This window comes from Ailuropoda melanoleuca, chromosome X (genome assembly GCF_002007445.2).
Source record: "Ailuropoda melanoleuca isolate Jingjing chromosome X, ASM200744v2, whole genome shotgun sequence".
NCBI classification, from domain to species: Eukaryota; Metazoa; Chordata; class Mammalia; order Carnivora; family Ursidae; genus Ailuropoda; species Ailuropoda melanoleuca.
Window position 1 is genome coordinate 86,811,714 of NC_048238.1, and position 24,785 is coordinate 86,836,498.

Genomic DNA, 24,785 nt, shown 5'->3' on the forward strand with positions numbered 1-24,785 from the left:
GTCATGTCAGCTGCCACTGGTAGAGGGCCACATGAGCAGACAGTCAAGGAGGCCATTGAGCTAGGGGAGCAAAGGGAAGGGAAGCTAACATTTCTTAGACTCCTCTTTGCAATGCCAGCTATTTTCTTTAGATTTCTTATTAAATTTACCCAGAACTCCCATGAGGAGAGACTTCTTACCTAGTCACCTCCCTAAGCTTTTTGGAGATCAGGAAAATGGGCTCAGAAAAAAATACATGACTTGCCCAGAGTCTCAGAGCTAATCCACTGCCAAGCTAGGCCTCCAATAAGGTTGAGCAGACCCTTGACAGAGCACCTCGCTCTTCCCCTTTGACCCACTGAAGCATCTCAGTGAGACAAAAGTCCAGCCCCACAAAGGTCACGTAAAAACATTTGCAAAGACATAAATGCATATGAATGAAATACAAGTATACATTTATGAGAGTAAAGTGATCAGAGAGAAAAAGTCATAAAAACCAAGGAGAGCCTTGTGAATTGGGGTTTGAAACCTGTCCAAGAGCCAATCTGAAATGCATCTTAACAGGCTCCAATTATATCTACCCGTCACTTTCTTCTCTCCTGCCACATTCCCTCTTCCTTCTTTCTTTCTCTCTCTCTCTCTCACACACACACCCCTCTCTCCTGCTCTCTCATCTCCCCCCTTGCTCTTGCTCCCTCTTTTCTCTTTCCCTCCCTAACTGCCCCATTCATATTATTAGCATGCCAGGAAATAATGGGGGGCACTAACTTACATCTAATTTTTAAAAAATTTTTACCAAAACAAAAGCACCATTCATAACACAGAACCCAAAAGAGGCAACCAGGAGCAATGGAAGCTTGAAGAACTGAACTCTGCAGCCTACCAGATCTTGGAATGTACCTGAAACAGAGAGGGGCCCCCTTTGTTTAGAGAGAAAACAAGTCCAAGTGAGATTGGGTCATGCGTTTTGCTTGCCAATAACTGTTCCCTTCTGCTCCCTTCCCCTACCAGGTCTTCTCGTTTTGCTTGCTACTCTTTCCCTTCCTTTGTTCTTCAATTTTTATGTTCTGAATAGGAAATTCAAAAGCTCAAGGCACCTGGGTGACTCACTCGTTTAAGCATCCAACTCTTGATTTCAGCTCAGGTCATAATCTCAGGGTTGTGAGATGGAGCCCCGCATCGGGCTCCATGCTGGACATAGAGCCTGCTTAAGATTTTCTCTCTCCCTCTGCTTGCTTGCTCTTTCTTTCTCTCTCTCCCCCTCTCTTCCTCTCTCTCCTCCTCTAAAAAAACTTCAGATGCTCAAAGCCATGTGTTGTGAACAATGCCATCTCAGAAGTTGGCATGTAAACACAGAGCTCACTGGGCTGGAGCCTGGCCTTACAGGCAAAAGAGGTAGGATTGAAGTAAAAAATCCCTACTGGTCCCACATGACAGGAATCCAGTCCCCTCTCCTGGGTACACAACTTCTCTGGTGGCTGAGAATTCATTTTGTTCTCCAAACGAAGATAGGTTACAGCAGAGCACCAAGGGAATGAGGAGTTGTGGATTGGGCTGGGGCCCAACTTCCTACCTGGCATTTAGAAATCCACAGGTACTTGTCAACTGAAAGTTGCCAACTTTGAGACTCCCATTATCCCTGTCCAAAAATGCCCTCATTGTAGTCAACCATCCCTTCGTGACTTTCTCCTTCTCTCCCTCTCTTCTCCCTCTCTCCCTCCCTCCCTCTCTCTCTCTCTCTCTCCATGTTCTAGCAAGATAAATTGAATTCTGTTTTCTTCCCCGGGCTCTCAGATCATGTCCTCTAAAACAGTGCTTCTCAAACCATCTGTGAAGAAGGGCCAGTTTTTTCCTCCAAATCTTCACAGATCAACAGAAGCAAATTACTAAAAACATGAAATAAACAAAACAAGATATATAAAAGTACAAGCCAGATTTTTTAGTATTACATTAAACAGCCATAATATTACCCTGACAAATTGCTATAAAGGTTTTGTAAAGGCTTGGTTTCTATTTCTTTCCTTATTTCATCTCTGATTGCTAACAAACAGCAGACCAGCACCAGTCCACATACACTTTGCTCTAAAGATCTTTATAGTAAGTTATTTTTCCTCTGTATCACTTGTATGCCCAATACCTTGTTCACTCCCCTGCAAGGAAGACAGAGGGTGGTGTCCTTAAGAACCTTATAGTCATAATGGACAGATGAAACTTGCAGAGCTTATGATAATTGGTGTGGAGACAGAGCAGATGCATGAAGAGAAGGCAGAGTATGAAGAATCAAAATTCTGCATAGCATGGCCAGAAAAGGTCTTTCAGAAAAGATGACTTTGAAACAATGATCCAAATGATGAGAAAGATCCAATTATATAAAGAATCGGGGAAAGTTCATGTCATGCATAGGGAACAGCATGTGCCAAGGTCCTGAGGCAGAAAAGAGTTTGATACCTTCTCTGAACTGTCAGAAGGCGATTTTGCCTAGAGCAGAGTGAGTTCTAGATTATGTAAGGCTTAGTAAGCCTGGTTAAGGGAGTTTTAGTTGTTTTCAACAGTGACAGAAAGCCACTGAAGAATTTCAAGCTGGGGCAGGGGTGCATGATCTGATTTTTGCTTTAAAAAAATAAGTGTCAAATGGATGGATTTTATGGTATTCAAATTATACCTTCTATTAATACAACTATTAATAAAAGAGATCGGTGGCTATTTTTCCTGCTAATAGCACTTATATCAACTTATATTCGTACAAATAATTCTCACTGGACTAAAGTGCCATGACATCAGGGAAAGTTTAATATGGTTCACCATCTCACCAATGGATAGTACTTAAAATGTTTCAAAGTATGTTGATTGGTTTAGAGAATAGAAGAGTGAGCAAACAATACAAGCAACCTAGAATCAAGTGCTAATTTATATGGTGTAATCTTCAACTCCACACATTACACCCTCCCAGGAAGATGGACTTGCTTCTAGAAAAAGACTTGTGTCCTTCATTAGCAACCTGATAACTTGAGTCACCACAATTACTATGCATTTCCCTACAGAAGCATCACCCACATGAACAATTCAAACGACACTAAAGACAGAGCCAGCCTTCATCCAAATTATGAGATAGATACTTGCCCTTGCAGCTTCCCAATCCTCTTTCTACTGCTTTTATCTTCCCTATAGGCAAGCCACCTTTCCCATTTCTCACCCATAATCTGCCATCAACTCAGTGAAAGTCACCCAACTTATCTTGTCTCTGTTTTCCTTTCGGTACAAAATGTACCCTAAGAATAGTATTATACGAAGGAAATCTCCACATAATATCTTGAAAATAAGTGCTCTAAAAGTAAGCTTTGAATATATTTATTTGCAACTCTCTATTATCCACACTACCAGAAGGAAATTGAATTACAGTATGTATAAATCAAGGGAGACAGGATAACACTAAAGTCATTTGAATCTTTGCAAGACTGACTTGCCTGGCTATTCTCAAATCGGGACAATCTGTGTTTGGATGCCAATTGTGTAACCAGTATTTGTATAAAAGATGGCCATGGAGAATCAGTCATGGGTAGCTTGCAAGTCCCCATGTGAACTGCTTAGACGCAAAAGTCGTGGTTGGTTTTATAAAGTTGCAGTCAGATGTGGACAACAGTGCACTGAGTCAAACACACGTATCGTGACCGAGAAGTGATATGATTGATGAAATATAGCAGAACTTACAAATCCAAATGAGTAGGTTCCCTCTCAAGTGAATAACTCCTGGGGATTATATCCATATTTCCAACAAATATTGCCATTGTTACACAGAGGCAAATAGTCAACCGTACAGATACCTCAAACATAAAAAGTGAGAAAGTAGAGTTTCAACTCATCTTATCTGTAACCACTAGAATTGCCTCCAGTCTTCTGCCTTCTCTCATCTCTTTTCATCTCTCCCTCTGCACACTGTTTTGGTCCAATCAAAGGAAAAGATACCATCCTGGCAATTAGCCAAACAACAACAAAAACAATTTTAACCAAACAGAATCGGTGAGATGCAAGCAGCACTAGAACTTGTTAAGTCCATTCTAAGCAAGAGTCATTGAGTACCTCATCATCACATCTAGTTAATAAAATCCCTATGAAATAGTAAAATGGGCTCAACAGAAATTCTACCTAGTCCAGCAGGAAATTGGGAACCTTGGAGTCACTTAGCAATGATGCTGTGACCATACACATATACTCATTCCATGGAAGGTATGGGAAGGCATGCAGTAATGAAGGAGGACAAAAGCCCATAAGCAGTCAACAATGTGCAAGAGCCTATGTAATAATTGGCCAAAAAGGAATACAAATGGGCCCTCTTACTACCTGGTATAGAGATTGTAGAGACAAATTCAATATTGATCTTCCTTGGTCATTATTTTAGTAATGGAAATTACTAAAGCTGTCAGTGATGAAACAGGGGCCCTTTTCTAGACAAAGGAAAAAGAACAGAAAAAGGTAGCACTGTTCAAAAGAGCATGATATGGCTAGAGCCTGAAGTGTGTTGAAGGAAGCGGTACAGATGAGCCAGGGGAGCAGAAAATAACAGACAGTTGGAAATTCTCAAAGGCCAAGTCAAGACATTTGGCTGTTAATACATCTGTAGAAAGTAGGAAATGGTTGCAATAATTTCAGAAAAGGAATATTATGCTCTAGCTGGTATTTTAAGAAGGGAAATTTATGTATTTATTTATAAATTTACTTATTTGAGAGAGAACAAAAGAAAACGTGCTTGGGGGAGGGGCAGAGGGTGAGGAAAAGAAAGAATCTCAAGCAGACTCCCCACTGAGCACAGAGCCTGATGCGGGGCTTGATCCCAGGACCCTGAAATCATGTTCTGAGCCAAAATCAAAAGTCGGGTGCTCAACCTACTGAGCCACCCAGGCATCCCAGGAAGGTAAATTTATTATGTGAAGAATGAACTGGAGAGATAAAGAATTGGACTTCAGAGCACCAACTAGGAAGCCAGGACAATAATCTAGGCCAGTGCTTCTCAAACCCCCTTGTGCTTCAAAGTCACTTGATGAGTATAAAAATACAGGTGCGTGGGCCTCACACCCACTGACCCAGTTGGCCTAAAGTACATTAATTAAAAGACGGGATACAGGAAGAGGAAGAGGTTTTGAGGGACTATAATAACTTTCCTTGGGGCATATTCTTTTTAAGATTCTCAGGGAATATGGAAGTTAATCAGCAGGCAGTTAGGAAAGGGGTGCTGGAGTATGAGACAGGCTCTAATTGGAGACTCATTGGTGTCTCATTCAAAGTGAGCTCAAATTAAAAATTTCGAAAGAAAATGAGAGTTAATTTGTTTTATAGACTCTACAGCCTCAAAATGTAACAAATTCCTTGGCTGAGGTACTATGTATGATAAGTGTCATCTCTTGAAAAAGTAGGTTCTCGGGGCGCCTGGGTGGCACAGCGGTTAAGCGTCTGCCTTTGGCTCAGGGCATGATCCCGGCATTATGGGATCAAGCCCCACATCAGGCTCTTCCGCTATGAGCCTGCTTCTTCCTCTCCCACTCCCCCTGCTTGTGTTCCCTCTCTTGCTGGCTGTCTCTCTCTCTCTCTCTCTCTGTGTGTCAAATAAATAAATAAATAAAACCTTTTAAAAAAAAAGAAAAAGTCGGTTCTCAGAGGCCAGCTAGATGAGAAGTCATGACTATCTACCCCCACACTCAAAATCAAAAATGGGAAAAAATGTAAAGGAAAAACAAAGAAGAAATTCTAATATCTTTGTTTGGATGGGAGATGCCAGAAGGCGAAACCAGTTTTTAAGCAAAAAATGAACTGCTCTGATTCAGCAAAGGGACAGAACAGTTGCTGTAAAACAGCAACCTTCTTCAGCAAAATGAGCGATCTTTTCCCCCCCACACAAAATATCAAAGAAATCTACTGGAACACATTTTATTTTTGATAAAAATATGTCATTTTAAAATGCATAATTTTTAATAGCAGACGAAGATCCATGAGAAAATAGAATTCATGACACAGAAATTTCTTTTGGAGTCAGACATGCTAAAATACATGTATTAAATAAAAGTATATGGGTTTTCTGTCCTTTTTTGAGTAGTTGCCATTGGGAAACATGCTCTGGTCAGGCACTTAAACCCTGAAACAAAAGTCAGAACAAACTAAAAAGACTTAAAGAAGTTTAAACTAAATGTCAATTAGTTTGACAAGAGCATGAGTTAAAAAGCAAAACCTTGTGAACTCTTTTATCACATATTTAAACTAGTAATCAAATTATACTTTTTCTAAAGACAAGAATTCTCTAATAATTAGAGCAGAAATCAATGACTTAGAAAACAGAAGTGCAGTAGAGCAAATAAACATGAAGAGAAGCTGGTTCTTTGAGAGAATCCATAAAATTGGCAGACCACTGGCAAGACTGATCCAAAAGCAAAGAGAAAGGACCGAAATTATTAAAATTATGAGTGAAAAGGGAGAGGTCACGACCAACAACATTGAAATTGGAAGGATTATTAGAAACTTTTATCAACAGCTATATGCCAAAAAACTAAGCAATCTGGAAGAGATGGAGGCCTTCCTGGAAACCTATAAACTACCAAGACTGAAACAGGAAGAAATAGATTTCTTAAATAGGCCAATTAACTATGAAGAAATTGAGTCAGTGATAAACAACCTTCCAAATAATAAAACTCCAGGCCCAGACGGTTTTCCTGGGGAATTCTACCAAACATTCAAAGAAGAAATAATACCTATTCTCCTAAAGCTATTTCAAAAAATAGAAACAGAAGGAAAGCTACCAAACTCATTCTATGAGGCTAATATTACCTTGATCCCCAAACCAGGCAAAGACCCCCTCAAAAAGGAGAATTACAGACCGATTTCTCTAATGAATATGGATGCCAAAATCCTCAACAAGATCCTTGCTAATAGAATCCAACAGTACATTAAAAGGATTATCCATCATGACCAAGTGGGATTCATACCTGGGATGCAAGCATGGTTCAACACTCGCAAATCAATCAATGTGATACATCATATCAACAAGAAAAGACTCAAGAACCATATGATCCTCTCAATTGATGCAGAAAAAGCATTTGACAAAATACAGCATCCTTTCCTGATTAAAACCCTTCAGAGTGTAGGAATAGAGGGTACATTTCTCAATCTCATAAAAGCCATCTATGAAAAGCCTACTGCAAGCATTATTCTCAATGGGGAAAAGCTGGAAGCCTTTCCCTTAAGATCAGGAACACGACAAGGATGCCCACTCTCGCCACTATTATTCAACATAGTACTAGAAGTCCTTGCAACAGCAATCAGAAGACAAAAAGGGATCAAAGGTATCCAAATCGGCAAAGAAGAAGTCAAACTGTCTCTCTTTGCAGATGACATGATACTCTATATGGAAAACCCAAAGGAATCCACTCCCAAACTATTAGAAGTTATAGAACAATTCAGTAAGGTGGCAGGATACAAAATCAATGCCCAGAAATCAGTTGCATTTCTATACACGAATAACGAGACTGAAGAAAGAGAAATTAGGGAATCCATCCCATTTACAATAACACCAAAAACCATACGTTACCTTGGAATTAACTTAACCAGAGACGTAAAGGACCTATATCCTAGAAACTATAGATCACTTTTGAAAGATATTGAGGAAGACATAAAAAGATGGAAAAATATTCCATGCTCATGGATTGGAAGAATTAACATAGTTAAAATGTCCATACTACCCAGAGCAATCTACACTTTCAATGCTATCCCGATCAAAATACCGAGGACATTTTTCAAAGAACTGGAACAAATAGTCCTTAAATTTGTATGGAACCAGAAAAGGCCCCGAATCTCCAAGGAACTGTTGAAAAGGAAAAACAAAGCTGGGGGCATCACAATGCCGGATTTCGAGCTGTACTACAAAGCTGTGATCACAAAGACAGCATGGTACTGGCACAAAAACAGACACATCGACCAATGGAACAGAATAGAGAACCCAGAAATGGACCCTCGGCTCTTTGGGCAACTAATCTTTGATAAAGCAGGAAAAAACATCCGGTGGAAAAAAGACAGTCTCTTCAATAAATGGTGCTGGGAAAATTGGACAGCTACATGCAAAAGAATGAAACTTGACCACTCTCTCACACCATACACAAAAATAAACTCCAAATGGATGAAAGACCTCAATGTGAGACAGGAATCCATCAAAATTCTAGAGGAGAACATAGGCAACAACTTCTATGACATCGGCCAGAGCAACCTTTTTCACGACACATCTCCAAAGGCAAGAGAAATAAAAGATAAAATGAACTTATGGGACTTTATCAGGATAAAGAGCTTCTGCACAGCCAAGGAAACAGTCAAAAAAACTAAGAGACAGCCCACGGAATGGGAGAATATATTTGCAAAGGACACCACAGATAAAGGACTGGTATCCAAGATCTACAAAGAACTTCTCAAACTCAATACACGAGAAACAAATAAACAAATCATAAAATGGGCAGAAGATATGAACAGACACTTTTCCAATGAAGACATACAAATGGCTAACAGACACATGAAAAAATGTTCAAAATCATTAGCCATCAGGGAAATTCAAATCAAAACCACACTGAGATACCACCTTACGCCAGTTAGAATGGCAAAGATAGACAAGGCAAGAAACAACAATTGTTGGAGAGGATGTGGAGAAAGGGGATCCCTCCTACATTGTTGGTGGGAATGCAAGTTGGTACAGCCACTCTGGAAAACAGTGTGGAGGTCCCTTAAAAAGTTAAAAATTGAACTACCCTATGACCCAGCCATTGCACTACTGGGTGTTTACCCCAAAGATACAGACGTAGTAAAGAGAAGGGCCATATGCACCCCAATGTTCATAGCTGCATTGTCCACAATAGCCAAATCATGGAAGGAGCCGAGATGCCCTTCAACAGATGACTGGATTAAGAAGCTGTGGTCCATATATACAATGGAATATTACTCAGCTATCAGAAAGAACGAATTCTCAACATTTGCTGCAACATGGACGGCACTGGAGGAGATAATGCTAAGTGAAATAAGTCAAGCAGAGAAAGACAATTATCATATGATTTCTCTCATCTATGGAACATAAGAACTAGGATGATCGGTAGGGGAAGAAAGGGATAAAGAAAAGGGGGGTAATCAGAAGGGGGAATGAAACATGAGAGACTATGGACTATGAGAAACAAACTGAAGACTTCAGAGGGGAGGGGGTGGGGGAATGGGATAGACTGGTGATGGGTAGTAAGGAGGGCACGTATTGCATGGTGCACTGGGTGTTATACGCAACTAATGAAGCATCGAACTTTACATCGGAATCCGGGGATGTACTGTATGGTGATTAACATAATATAATAAAAAAGTCATTAAAAATAAAAAAAAAGAATTCTCTAATAATAATTTTTTAAAAATCCGTATCTATTTACATGTATTGCTGTCTGGTCATGGTACTACTACTCACAGACATTTTCAGGGGAACGAGTTAGAAATGGAGTTTAAGGAGAGACTAGGCCTGTGGGCCAGAGAGAAGCCTGAGTGGGAATACTTAAAAGTATATGTGACAGGAGGAGGGTTCAGAGCCGATTGGCTGATGGAACTGTGTCCCACCCTATGTGTGTTTCTGTCATGGAGGAGTGAGAATGGAACTTTCTGGAAAAGGTCACATGATAAAAAGTGACCAGCTTCAGGGGTGGAGTCTGAGGTAGCTGGCTGTGGAAAAAAATTTGACAGCTGGCAGGCAGACAGGTAGGATGCCTTCCTCCGCTACTCCCCACCCCTAGCAACCCCATCTCTTTCCTCTTTTACTTCTTGGGTTTGGGTGTTGAAAGCCTAACTCTGCTTCATTAGATTTTTTTTTGAGCCATATTTCCTTAGAGTTTGTTTTCTTTTTTCTTTTTTAATTTGTTATTTAAATTCAATTTAGTTAACATATAGTGTATTATTTGTTTCAAGGGTAGAATTTAGTGATTCATCAGTTGCATATAACACCCAGTGCTCATTCCATCAAGTGCCCCCCTTAATGCCCATCACACAACTACCCCACCCCTATGCCCCCCTCCAGCAACCCTCAGTTTGTTTCCTAGAGTTAAGAGTCTCTTATGGTTTGCCTCCCTGTTTTCATTTTATTTTATTTTTCCTTCACTTCCCCATGTTTATCTGTTTTGTTTCTTAAATTCCACATATGAGTGAAATCATATGGTATTTGTCTTTCTCTGACTGACTTATTTCACTTAGCATAATACCCTCTAGTTCTATCCATGTCGTTGCGAATGGCAAGATTTCATTCTTTTTGATGGCTGAGTCATATTCTATTGTGTATATATACACCACATCTTATTGATCAATTCATCAGTCAGTGGACATCTGGGCTCTTTCCATAATTTGGTTATTGTGGACATGGCTGCTATAAACATCGGGGTGCATATGCCTCTCAACTCACTATGTTTGCATCCTTTGGCTAAATACCTAGTAGTGCAATTGCTGGGTCATAGGGTAGCTCTATTTTTAACTTTTTGAGGAAGCTCCATACTGTTTTCCAGAGTGGCTGCACCAATTTGCATTCCCACCAACAGTGAAAGAGGGTTCCCTTTCCTCCACATCCTTGCCAACACCTGTTGTTTCCTGAGATGTTAATTTTAGCCATTCTGACCAATGTGAGTTGGTATCTCACTGTGGTTTTGATTTGTATTTCCTTGATGCCAAGTGATGTGCAGCATTTTTTCACACGTCTGTTGGCCATTTGTATGTCTTCCTTGCAGAAATGTCTATTCATGTCCTCTGCCCATTTCTTGACTGGATTTTTTGATTTGGGGGTGTTGAGTCTGCTAAATTCTTTATAGATTTCGGATACTAGGCCTTTATCTGATATGTCGTTTGTGAATATTTTCTCCCACTCCATAGGTTGCCTTTTAGTTTTGTTGACTGTTTCCTTTGCTGTGCAGAAGCTTTGATCTTGATGAAGTCCCAGTTGTTCATTTTTGCTTTATTTCCTTTGCCTCTGGAGACAAGTCTAGCAAGAAGTTGCTGCCTGTGTTCTCCTCTAGGATTCTGATGGATTCCTGTCTCACATTTGGTCTTTCATCTATTTTGAGTCATTAGATTTTTCCAGAAGTTTTAAGCACTTGAGGACTCTAAATTCCCCACATAGCAAATTTTGGGTAGCCATCGCCCAGTGCTGGTGATCATGGGAAAGAAGGACATGGGGGACTAGGAGGAAAGTAGATCTCTCCTAAAAATCTGTCTCTATATCTTACCCTTGCCCTTTCCCTTCTCCACTTTTACCTAGTGGCTTTTGGGTGATAAAAGCTGTATGGGCAATTTTAAAAAGGCTTCAGGGAGGCCAGAGACTTAAGTTCTCAAAAAACAAAAACAAAAAACCAGACAGAATGGCAAGTCCCACTTGTAGATCACAATGCGATGGGGAAAGGAGAATCTTTTTATAAGGTTTAGGGAGGACAGGGGAACAAAATCCCCCAAGGGGCAGACCTCGGGTGGCAGACTTCAAGTAAAGATCACTGAGAGGTAACAAGAAAAGCCAGACCAGAAACAACCAACCTCTACCACCCCCCAGGCTTCATGCTCCCCTTCCTCCTTTCTGCTGTTACTTACTGGATCTATAGTGATCTGATCTGTTCAGTTACTGTCTTAACAGAGAGTTTAGGGCATTTGTCCTCAGTTTTCCAAACTCAAGGACTGTAGATGAGAAGCTCAAAAAAGGAAATCTAGCAAGAGGTTATAAGCAAGAATAATGATTTAAAGTTAAAAGGTAAGTGGAGAAAGAAAACCAGAATCTGTACCCTGATGCCCCCATACCTACCATTCGTCTCTTTTCCCCCATTTGCTCATAGCATCACTTGTCTGTTGAAGGTTTGGCGGTCAGGTTAGCTGACTTACTGTCTTTGCTGAGGCTTTGGGGAGACTCAGGCCTCAATTTTAAAGCGTCATGGACTGTGTTCATCCACAACTACAATGGAAATATGTGAAAGAGAGCAGAACATGTTTTAGAACAATCGAACAGAACTGAAGGGCGGCTAAGAGTCAGGCACTTTCTGCTCCTCTCTCCTAACTTCCTCCTTTCTCCCATTGTTCATCACTGTCCTATGTCATCTCTTTGCCCATTTTATCTGTTTAGGGGTCATTTCTTTCACATTAGCCTTTTTACGGCAGGTGTAGAGGTATTTGGCATTTAGATTCAAACTTGAGTTGGGTATGTTGCCATTTCAAAAAGAAAAATCTGACCATTTTAGTTTTTATAATCTTGGGGACTGTCAGTGGCCACACGAACCATGGGATTTAGCAATATTTGATACAAAAAGAAAATTATTTTTTAAAAAAGAGTTTCAGAAATAGGATGATGAAGAGTCAACGAACTTGGACCTGTCAGCCAGAACCACTTTCTCTACAGCCCCCTCTCTACCATTCACCTCCTTTTCCTTTTCCCCGTCTACTTCCTTGAGATTTGTTGGTCAGCTCAGCTGTATTCATGTCTTTTCAGAGGGTTTAGGGAGAATCTAGCCTTGAATGTCTCAACCTCAAGGACATGGGTTGCTGCATCTAAATGCTGGGCTCCAGGACGCCATTCAGCTGTAGAATGCGAGAGATTACAGAGACCAGAAGCCAGCCAGCTCTTGCCCTTAAACAGCAAGATCTCATCTCACTAAATACCTGTTACCGCCTTTCTTTTTCTACCACGCCTCTCTCTCCATTTTGTCCCCGGGGCCACGTTAGTGCCTTCTGCCCACGTGGAAGGATAAGGCTTGCGGGCAGTTGGGAGGAGCTAGTGTTGTACGGGTCTTTCCAGCCAGAAGTCTGAGGTGACCTTCCCCGGCTTGATTTGTGTTGCTGCGGGTGCAGTTCATCCCATAAGGACAGCCAGGCTGATTCCAGTCCCAGGTGTGCCAGAACTCATTCCCAGGCATGTCTGTCATAAAACGTGGATTGACTGAGAAACTTCTAGGTCCTCAGTGGTATGGTTGCTGTGTGGTAGAAAGATGAGTGCAGAGTATGCCTCTAAAGATGTTTTCAAGTTACAATGTGTGTATTGGAGAGGAAGATACGCAAGCAGGAATATATGGGGCCTACATGACAGAATGAAGCCTCCTGGGAGTAAGTGGGTGTGACTGGTGAGGTAAATTTGAGCTGGACCCCTTCCTTTAGTATCCCTGCCAAGAAAAGGTGAGGGAACATCTTTCTGGAAGGAAGCGGTATGGTGAGTAACCAGACTAAAGTGCTGACTGTTATCCCTTAAGACAGACGCAAGAGTTCCGGGATCCATTCTCTCTCTCTCCCTTTTGTTAATTCTGTGTTGCCATTTAACATGCTACGGATATTAGGAAAACACGAGTGTGATGCTTATCAAAGTGTGAGGGGCACAAGAGATCCTGCTTCCTAGTGTGTGCTGTGGCCACTGACCCTGAAGATGAGGATGGTGGCAGAAGCATTCTCAACCCCCTTCTTTCAAGGAAAGGATCTCCACTTGTCCAGCCCAGGCTTTTAAGACAGGACAGCATCAGAGGGCCTACTCTTCACCCCCGCCAGCAGGCAGGTGGGCAGTTGGTCAATGTTCTTGTGTAATACTTGTTAACTGACAAATACATTTTGGCACAGTGAGTGAATTAAAGCCATTTGTTAAACTTTTGTCCTAGGCTCTTTATTTGTATCTATGTCAGGGGGTGGGGATGAGGGGGTTCGGTAATAGGCTTAAGCCCCAGTTGGAGCCTCTACCAGACTTCATACCAATACATCTCCTTGCTTTTTTTTTATTATCAGAAAGAAGGAATTATACTCAGTGATGCAAACTCTTTGTCCAGTCCCCATGGACTCAAGGCCCACTTGTGAAAGCAAGAGGGAAAGGGCTGTGAGTAGTAAGTGAAAAAGCTGTTTCACTAAAATATAAAGAAAGGTGAATTAAAAGAAGTGGGGTTAAGGGTGTGACTAGAGAGGCACACAGAGAGGGCCCTTCTGGATATTGGTTACATTTCCGTGTTCAGTTTGTGAGAATTCATCACATCAGGTTATATACTTAAAGATATGTGTACCTTTCTGTATGATTGCTATACGTCAATAAACCTTGGAATGTTGGGACACCTGGGTGGTTCAGTCAGTTAAGCATCTGCCTTCCGCTCAGGTCATGATCCCAAGGTCCTGGGATCAAGTCCCACATCGGGCTCCTTGCTCAGCGGGGAGCCTGCTTCTCCCTCTGCCTACACTCCCCCTGCTTGTGCTCTCTCTGACAAATAAATAAATAAAATCTTAAAAAAACTTGGAATGCAAAAAAAAATAAAAAGAAATGAAAACTTTAGAGGACTAACAGGTGTATGCATTTATCAGAACTCATCAAGTGCTACCTTTAAGATTTGTCCATTTCATTGGATGTAAATTTTACCGCAAACCAAAAGAAAGAAAGAAAGAAAGAAAGAAAGAAAGAAAGAAAGAAAGAAAGAAAGAAAAGTGCAAACACTGAACTCTAGTCAACGACCTGCGTGCCGAAGTCTTTTGGTGTGAAGTATACTAATGTCCACAACTTACTTTGAAGTGCATCCAAAAAATGGAATGGATTGATGGCTGGATAGAAAAATACTAATTGTGAAATCCCAGTTGAGACTATATGGGTATTCACTGTACAGTTCTTTCAACTTTTTTATATATTTGAAAATTTTATATTAAAATTTTCAAGTCTAAAGAAGGGAGGAAGAATTCTCCCCATTTATGAATATAAATGTTGGCTTCAGCCCATTGAGGACCTAAATGCATCCACTGCAACTAACAAGAGCCAGGCATCCAGCAGAAATAGCGTGATTCCTAGGAGAAGTGTTCCAGAAGAGAGCAGTGCCCAGTGGGGCTGGTGGTACCCAGGTGGAGATGGCTCGGTGAGAACCTGAAGAGATTCCTTCAGGAGGCTTAGGTGACAGAGACACCAGATGGTAACCAGAGCGAGAGAAGAAAATGGTGGGTGATCTAAAGTAGATGTCGAGACTTGTTTATAAACACATGTGAGACATACCCTCCGGTTTGTACCGTCATCTACAACCAAGCTGTCAGTTTCGCTCTTTGGCATTTCTGTAAGTCACAAATGTTGAAAGTACTCATCATTAGAATCTGAAGCAATCTGCTGTGCTTGGCATGTTAAGCTGGAGAAAAGATTTTAAACCTCAAGTTAGGGTCAAACGTTTCAACACTTTCCCAGTTACATGAAGCATTGTATTTGTACTCCGTGAAGAAAGACTAAAAATACAGGTAGAGGAAACAAATCAAAACATTTGCTTGAAGTTGGCACCTGTGTTTGTCCTTGCAGCAGCTATACTAAATAAAGACATAGGCACTAAAATGAAAGAATGCATATTTTCTCCACCGTGCCTATAGCTTCAGAGATATAGTGCCCTAAGAATTAGTCCAAATCCAGCATTTTTTTGTATCTGTCGTTATCGTTGTTGTTGTAATTGAGATGTAATTGACATATAACATTGTGTTCAGGGTTTTCTTGATTATTAAAGAGTGATCCTGAGGAAGGACCTTTCATTTCCTCCTTAGCCTTCTAACCAACAAATATGGTAAGAATTCAACCACCTCCCACAATGATTCTCTTTCACTCTCTTTCTAGGGTTTTACCGATATCTTACTAGAAAGAGTCATGCATGGGGGAGCCAACATTACCGGATTCCAGATTGTCAACAACGAAAACCCTATGGTTCAGCAGTTTATTCAGCGCTGGGTGAGGCTAGATGAAAGGGAATTCCCTGAAGCCAAGAATGCACCACTAAAGGTAATGTTCCGTGGCATGCAGAAACCTTAGGCCAGCTATTCACAGCGTCTCAGTATGGCCTTTATATATTTACGTCCAGCCTGTGATCAAGTGGTCTTTGCTCAGAAGCGTTTCAACAACGCTAAAAACCAAACTGCAGGTCCTGCTGCATTTGAAATCTAAACTTGCAAATAAAGAAGCAATTGAGAAGGAAGTCTTTTAAAACCCAGGGTTTGGGAATGTTAACTAATGTTTTAATGAATTTCATTTGTAACATGCTCATAACAATTTACAATATTACAAGAACCTGAGTCGGGCAAAGAGTGGGGGCAGTGGGAATAGGTAAGGAAGATTGATAGTCTGAAACAGAAAATTAGATTTTACATTATTTATGTGATTGCTTTGTGTTAATAAGTTTCATGAATCTCAGTACACCCAAGTGAATTGGGCTGTAATACAGAGTGCGTGTTGCCTATACGTATATTGAACGGAAATGCTTTCCTGCCTGGAAAAGTGTCTTTAAAAATAATTAGATTACCAAAGTTGCTCATTTTCATGAAACCAAGATAAGAATATTAAAGGTAGAAAGTCACGCTTAGAGTGTACATTTTTCACATGTGTTCCCCTATGGCTAGAAATCCTATTATTTAAAAATCAGGAATTAAAACAGATAAATTACAGGAAAGTTATTCATGTAACACAAAGGATCCTTCAAGTGTATATTTTAGGTAACCATTCCCTCAGTGCATTGATTCAAGTATGAAATAGACTTTAAATTCTTCCTTCCTTATATAGTGAAAGTATGTACGTACCACGGCTATGGGATCCCTGTGATCAAGATAAGGAATCAATGTAGAGTCAAGGCCTTACCCTAAGAAAAAGGAAAGGGTGTGACTATTTCTTTTCTCATGGTTTCAACATACCTATCCTCACATCCTCCCTGGCAAGAATAGAATAAGGGAGAACAAAGGGGCCATAGACCAGAGAAGAGACACATTCTGTATCACCTAGTCAGGTCCACCCTAAATGAGTTGCATCAGAACACAATACAAGTGGGCCCTGACTTTATACAATTGGTACGTTCTAGAAAAGTTGTGAGTTAAACATAATTTGTTCATTCGTTTAAGCCACTCACTAGTTAAGCAGTATTCTGTAGCTGTAGTGATTATAGTATATATGCTGGATTTTTCCAGGGCAGTCCCATTTTAAAACATCCTGTCCCATGGTCAGATCAGGTGTTCTTATATGTTTCAGTGAGTATGGTCATAATCCCTGTGATATTAGGGTTAGGGTTTGCAGTCCAATTTTTTTTAGGATAATTTTTTAAATTTTTATTGAGATATAACTGACATACAGGGGCGCCTGGGTGGCTCAGTCGGTTGAGCATCTGCCTTTGGCTCGGGTCATGATCCCAGAGTGCAGGGATCAAGCCCTGTGTCTGACTCCCTGCTCGGCGGGGAGCCTGCTTCTCTCTCTCCCTCTGCCTGCTACTCCCCCTGCTTGTGCTCTCTCTCTGTCAAATAAATAGGTAAAATCTTTTTTTAAAAAAAAATAATAATTGACATACAGCATTTTGTTAGTTTTAGGTATATAGAATAATGACTTGATGCATATATTGCAAAATGATCACCACAATAACTTTAGTTACCATCCATCATCGTTGTAGTTATAATTTTTTCTTGTGATAAGAACTTTTAAAATCTACTCTTAGCAACTTTGAAAATACAATACAGTATTGTTAACTATAGTCACTGTGCTGTACGTTACAACCCCAGGACTTATTTATCTTATAACTGGAAGTTTGTACCTTTCGACCACCTCCACCCATTTTTCCCCCTTCCCCTACCCCCCACCTGCCACCCCCTGATCTCTGGCAACTACCAATCTGTTCTCTGTTTCTATGAGTTCAGGGGTTTTTTTTTAGATTCCACATTTCAGTGAGATCACGCTGTATTTTTCTTTCTCTGTCTGACTTAATTTCACTTAGCATAATGCCCTCGAAGTCCATCCCTGCTGTCACAAATAGCAGGATTTCCTTCCTTTTTGTGGCTGAATAATATTCCACTGAATGTATATACCACATTTTCTTTATCTACTCACTTGTTTATGGACACTTAGATTATTTCCAGGTCTTAGCTCTTGGAAACAATGCTGCACTGAACATGGAGGTGCAGATATCTGTTTGTAATAGTGATTTTGTTTCTTTGGGAATAAATACCCAGAAATGGAATTGCTGGATCCCATGGTGGTTCTATTTTTAATACTTTGAGGAACCTCCATACTGTGTTCCACAGTAGCTGCACCAACTTGCTTCCACCAACAGTTCAAGAGGGTTCTCTTTACTCCATATTTTTGCCAACACTCATTTCCTGTCCTTTTGAATCTAGCCATTGTCACAGGTGTGAGGTGATATCTCATGTGCTTTTGATTTGCAATTCCCTGATGATTCAAATTATTTCAATGAACTAAATCCACCCACTACATTTAAATGAGCTTATACAAATTTTGATTTTCATAACTGCCTGGCCACTGCTTTGCCACCCTTAGACTTAGCAGGTAAAGGGTAGAGGCAAGAAATTCATTTATGCGATATTTTAAGACAAGTATCAGGGACTGTGTCTTAGGCACAAAGAAAACAGACAAGGGTAAAAGGATGAAAAGGATACTACAGAGCATTTACGTTTGCTCAGATGTTACAGAGGTTGTACAAAAGAGAAGGAAAGCAATCTTAGCTCTGGATTATTCATTGATAACTCATAGCATGTATAAAGTTCCCAACTCGCTGAGAATGGTTTTATAAGTAAAACCCTTTAACTAGCTTAAGAAAATGGAATCTCTAAAGAGATGGTTACAACTTTCAGATTGCTTTTGCTTAGTATTAGTCATAGAAACTCGCTCTATAGCAATCAGACAAAAAGCCCACTTTAAAAAAATGATAATATTTTTGATTAGGAAATAAAATTGTCTAGAGATTACAATCCTGATGCTTCATTTATTCTATATTTTATGAATGTTTCCTTTTGGGGCTTTTTTTTACATGCTCACACATTGGTAAGTAGGAGCTGAAAAAGTCGAAATTAAATAGCTCTTTTGGCATGGCTTGGAATCACAGACAATTCATGCAGTCAGCTGGAAAAGAGATCATCACCATGTTGGCTCTATGTAGTGCTAGGATGGACAGACGCAAAGATTTTTTTTTTCATGAGAGAACATATGCCCCCTGTTATAGTCACACTTGAAGATTTGCTTCTAAAAGAAAAGCAACATGAGGGGCGCCTGGGTGGCACAGTGGTTAAGTGTCTGCATTCGGCTCAGGGCGTGATCCCGGCGTTACGGGATCGAGCCCCACATCAGGTTCCTCCGCTATGAGTCTGCTTCTTCCTCTCCCACTCCCCCTGCTTGTGTTCCCTCTCTCGCTGGCTGTCTCTATCTCTGTCGAATAAATAAATAAAAATCTTTTCAAAAAAAGAAATAAATAAAAGAAAAGCAACATGAGAAAAGTCAGAAAAGTAAATTGATAGTCGTAAAGATGACAAAGTATTCACTCCCGGCCGTATTTGGACATACTATACAGAGAAAACTCCCCCTAGGACATTTTGCTTCATTAAAAAAAAAATCAATAGAATTCTACATCCTCTCAGTATTTGTCCTGGAAAACAGGGGCCAGCTTATTTTAATCAGACTTTGTTGATTCATTTAATGAAAAGGCGTCCACCCCGTCAAATCACAGATAATCAAATCCCTTGTATTAAGTGACTGGCCTCATCCCTAGTAAAGCATATCAGTATATCCAAGGAATAGAAACTAAGTGTTCTTGCCTGAAAGAGGCAGCATCATGAAGTACTGCCTGTGAATTGTCACTGATATCAGATATAAAACTCAATAACAATTGTAATTTTCTACAATCAAAAACCAGCTTTGGTTTTCTGCTCCCCTCAAGAAACAAAAACTGATTTATTGCTGGCCAGAGGTCCTAGTTCGCCAGAAACATGGTCCAGACAGAAATGATTAATGTTTCCCTCCAAATTAATTTCAAGCTGTCTAACTTAGCTATTTCCATTTTCCCCTAAGTAAACACCAGACCTGAATTTTCTATTGCAAACAGCAATAACCAACCTACATATGCCATCCTTTAGCCTCACACATATTTCTTTCTCTATAAAGGACGTGGCCTTTCAGTAGTCACTCACTCAAGACAAAACACAGTACTGAGAGCAAGAGAGAGACTCCCTTGAGCCATTTGATCTTAATCATCTTAACGTGCACACACAAGAAAAGAGGCATCATTTTAGAATGAATCAAAATCGGGCTTGCCCAGAGAGATCTCTTGATTCAAATAATTAAGAGGTTGGCTTCGTAGAGCAAGAGGTGGAGATAAATGAGAATTATAAGGAGCAAGGCAAGTTTTGAGGGCGTCATTTGTCATGATCTCGTGTTTTCCGTACTTCCATTTCAGTATACATCTGCACTGACACACGATGCAATACTGGTCATAGCAGAAGCTTTCCGTTATCTGAGGAGGCAGCGAGTGGATGTGTCCCGGAGAGGCAGTGCTGGAGACTGCTTAGCAAATCCCGCGGTACCCTGGAGTCAAGGAATTGATATCGAGAGAGCTCTAAAAATGGTAAAGACCATGATGGGTTATTTGGGTGGGGAGCAGGAGCCTTATAAAGACACACAAATCAGAGTCTAAGAATGTCAGTGTGCAGAAAGATGAGCATGGATGTTTAATCATCAAAACTTAGAAATCTCAAACTAGAAGCTTCTTCCTTAATGCTTGAGAAATGGCCAATAGAGGGCAAATGAGTATTTAGTTCTGTGCTACACCGTGGATGGTAAAGCAAACTCACCACCCTCAAGAATTATGGGTTGAACATGTGAACAGCTTCAAAAATTTTACACTTTCCAGAGATCTGCTGTTACTTTACGGGGACTGGGATATTCTACAGACGCTCCTAACTTGAAGGTGGACATTACGAAGGACAACAGCATCCTCTGGCTCATCAGACAGCTCATGAGCTTGGATGGACTGTGGAACGGAGCCAGTGTGGTAGTAGTTCTCTTGCCAAAGAGAACCTTCCTACACGCTAATCCACATGGGGAAAGGCAGAACCATGTTATACTTCTAGGCCAACTTAGGAAGCTTCTCCCCAGTGCCCCAAAGAAAAAGCCTACAGAGAAGTCCAAGGAATCAACAGATAGGCAAACAAGTCACTTGTTTTTAGTATTTACTGGTAGAGGATCATTTAAGGCTTCAGGCAGTAGCCTTTGAGCAGATTTCATTCTTCACACCAGGAATAGCGTCAGTCATTCATTGCAGCTTTCCGAGTAAGGGCTCTTTCCTCAATATTTTGCTTTATGCTACGTGCGCCTGCATGCCTTAAAAATGAGCCATCAATAGTACAAGCCTCTCTTATTTCTACTTATTTAATGACCCCAACGTTTGGGACATCCAAAGAAACAAAGAGATAAGCAATGATAAGATAATTCTGTGCGCAACCCGCCACGAAGAATTTGTAATGGCCTCATGGCGTACATCATTCTGCACAGTTGGCACTCCTACTGCTGCCTTCAATCTGCCAAGTTGGAAGCATTCGATCAAAAGGGGTTAGTAGCCCCTGTGTCTCTCTCCAAGAAAGAGATATGACTCATTCTCCCATCACACAGATTTTTATGTCATGATGTCAGTTCCCTAACAAATGCCCTAAGTGTAGTTTTGAAGAGCAGTGAATTAAATCCAACCTTCATAGCAGTTACAAGATTCGTACTGTCAGGTGAAACATAATGATGAGTGAAATACAAAACTCCCTCAGAGTACATCAAAAGGAGTTTTCATCAACAAAACCTCAAGGGACGAGTACCAGCATCTCCAACGGATTCCCCATTCATGACACAAACAACCACATTCCCCAAATAGCAAACTGGCTACCAGAGTAAAGGGTAAGAAATTCATTTGGCTAGAAAATAGCAGATTGATCATACTATCACACATAGTTTCTGCATTTCTAACTCACTGATAAAGCTCGAGGGAGAAGCCAGGTAAGTAACCTTCCTCCCAGGCCCTAAGGGTCAAACACTGAACTGAAAGGATGCTTTACCAGTATCTACAGGCCAGCCTCTTCCTATTGCTCCAGAGAGGTTGGAAAATATCAACCTTTTCCAGAAGCAGATGCTCCCTTTGTGATAAATGCTCAGTAAAACTCCACTGTTCAGAGGGACTACCAGGAGGATGGTCTGAAGTACTAAAGGTTTTACTATATTAAAAGAAATCCCATTTTATTTGAGTTAATTAAAAGTGAGAATGCATGTGTAAAAGCATCCCTCACTGTGACAAGCACATAGTTGTTGCTCAATAAATCATTCTCTTCCTTCAAAGAAATCTGGCAAACAAAATCATTGCCCGATAGAGACGCCTACAGGGCCTGTTTTAATGAACAGATAAGCACACCGTTCATTCAGTAAATATTTACTGAGCACCAATGACTGTTACCAGGCTTGAAGTTAGTATGCAAACATGAAACAAGAGGAGGAAAGCTCACACTTACATTGTTGATATGCAAACAAGTGTTTTTAAAGACCTTAAAGCCACTTGAAAATTGGGGAATCATCCTCCTCACAATCTACAGATAGTAAGATATCAGCCTGAGCCTGATTGAACTGTCACAGCTCTAAGTCATCAAAACTTGTCCCTTTGTCCAGTAAATGTGGATTAAACACCTGCTCTATTCCAATCCCTGTACTAGTTGCTGAGAACCCAGGAAAAAGAATGTCTCTCATCTTCGAGATGCTCCCCAACTAGTAAGGGAGATGGAAATGCAGAGATGATTAAAATGGCATGGTGGTTAGGTTCTCCAGAGGGTGCTATGGGACCCCAGAGGAGAAGCACCTAATTTAGACTGGGGTGCAGGGTGATTAAAGAAGGGATCCCAGATGGGATGGTGGGAAACTGACTTTCATGTCGGTGAAAATAGACTTCCCTCTGAGCGGTAGTCCTGTCCTACTTCTGCTCATGGAAAGTTTTAATCCTGGAGTCTCGAATCTCCTGGACATACCTAGACTGTTGTTCCGTTTGTCTATCATGTCCAAATATGCTAGATCTTTAGAAATAGGTCATTCTTTTTTTAAAAATGATTTTACTTATTTATTTGGGAGTGAGCAAGAGAAAGAACACAAGCCGGAGGGGAGGGGCAGGGGGGAGAGGGACAAGCAGACTCCCTGCGGAGCAGGGAGCCCGATGCAGGGCTCCATCCCAGAACCCTGGGATCATGACCTGAGCCGAAGGCAGACGCTTAACTGACTGAACCACCCAGGCACGCCTGAAATACGCCATTCTTAATGAGACTTGAAGCCTTTGCTACTTTCAGTAAGGAAGGATTTCCTTACTAAGTTCCTATGCCAGCGTCCCTGCCCCACCTATCTCCTCTCCTAGAACTCAATGCTCAGAGTAGAGAGTAAAGAACCCTTCATGTATCCCAGTATGCACCAGGCAGGCAAGTAATTTCTATCTCAACAAAGGACCTTTGCTTTAACCGGAAGTGTGACATCGCCTCCTCTGCAAGCCTGAGCTGACAATAGTGCTTCGGTTTGTTGGGTCAGTAGGACAGTCATCTTGTCCTCAGGAAGTCCCACTGGAGCCTTTCTCTTTCAACAGGAATTTCATCTTCCTTTTGGTGGTGAACAAGTCCCCTTCCCTTTCACAAGATGCTCCCTAATATTTGACATCAATTTTCCCTCCTGCAACGCAAGCCCATTACCACTCTGACTTGCTTAGTAGCTTGTCACTTTCTATAAGTAATAAGTATTCTATCCTTCCATCCTAGGAAAATGAGACAGGTGTTTTTTTCTTTGAAGCAACTTCCTTGACCCTTACTCGCCAGATGAGTAATTCCAGTGACTTTTATTTATAGAGGGTCTTTCATGCAGTGTCCCTGAACCGTAAAATAATTGGTAAGGAAAGCTCTCCACCCGGCAGAGATGGCCTTTTATTAGTTCATAATACTGGGACCAGACCCAGGAAAAATTGTGGCCAACGTGAATCTGCAGTTGGCATCCCAAATCGGGGTCCAGGCTCTCCTAGTACCTCTGTCTTTCTTATCTAGTACTACATACCCCTGATTCCTTAGACTTACCAAATTTCATCAGTGTGGGTTTATTCCTCCAGGGCCTACCTCATTGCTACCTGTTTGTAGCTGGGCAGAAGTTAAAGAAGAGGACAAATTCGTCTTTGTTACTGTGGCAGCTGGTAAACGTGGAAGACTCTCAAGAAACAGAACTATATTCATTGCAATCGACGATAATTATTATTATGGCCAGCATGTATTGCAATGCGTACTGTGTGCCAGGTGCTGCTCTAAACTCTCCGCGTGTGTAACTCATTAAACCTTCCAGCAACCCTGAGGGATAGGTACTAGTGGGATTTCCCATTTTACAAATTGGGACACTGAAGTACAAAAGCATTAAGGAACACATCGAAGGTCATAGAGTTAGTAAGTGTTGAAACTAGAATGTGAATCTAGGAGCTCCAGAGCCTGTATTATTGAAACCAGTTTATGTGATATTGGGAGTGCTAAGATAAGACGTAGCCACGGACCTCATGGAACACACAGTTTAGAAGAAAGCATTATGCTAGTTAAGACTACCCTTCAGGCTGGGATGCCTGGGTGGCTCACTCGGTTAAATGTCTGCCTTCAGCTCAGGTCATGATCCCAAGGTCCTGGGATTGCCCCATGTCAGACTCCCTACTCAGCAGAGAGTCTGTTTCTCCCTCTTCCTCTGACCCTTCCCCTGCTTGTGCTCTCTCTCAAGTGAATAAATAAAATCTTTAAAAAAAAAAAGAATACCCTTCAGGCTACTCCCTTAAGAAAAGACTAATGGTAGAAATTTCAGGCCCTTGAAAAAGCAGTGGTAAGGCCTTCACTGTATCATGTAGGTAACTTCCTATCACCCACTCAAAGCTTCACAACAAACAGTCACACCTAGAAAACACTGGGGAAGAAATGAAGATCTGTATAGACTTGATCTGGTGGATTTAGCTCAATGCCTCAAGATACAGTTTCTCCACGAT

The 24,785-nt window shown here is 41.0% G+C and overlaps 1 protein-coding gene across 7 annotated transcripts in view; it reads left to right on the forward strand.

The window, feature by feature from the left end:
- Positions 1–24,785, forward strand: part of GRIA3 (glutamate ionotropic receptor AMPA type subunit 3) — a 267,816-nt gene that overhangs the window by 170,182 nt on the left and 72,849 nt on the right. For all 7 annotated transcript variants that reach the window (XR_004622357.1, XM_034649234.1, XM_011234226.3 and 4 more), the window contains 2 exons: positions 15,581–15,742; positions 20,178–20,345. Coding sequence is in view for 6 of the 7 variants with exons in the window: in XM_034649234.1 (XP_034505125.1) it covers positions 15,581–15,742; positions 20,178–20,345 (330 nt within the window). In the remaining variant the exon portion in view is untranslated. The remainder of the gene's footprint in view (positions 1–15,580; positions 15,743–20,177; positions 20,346–24,785) is intronic.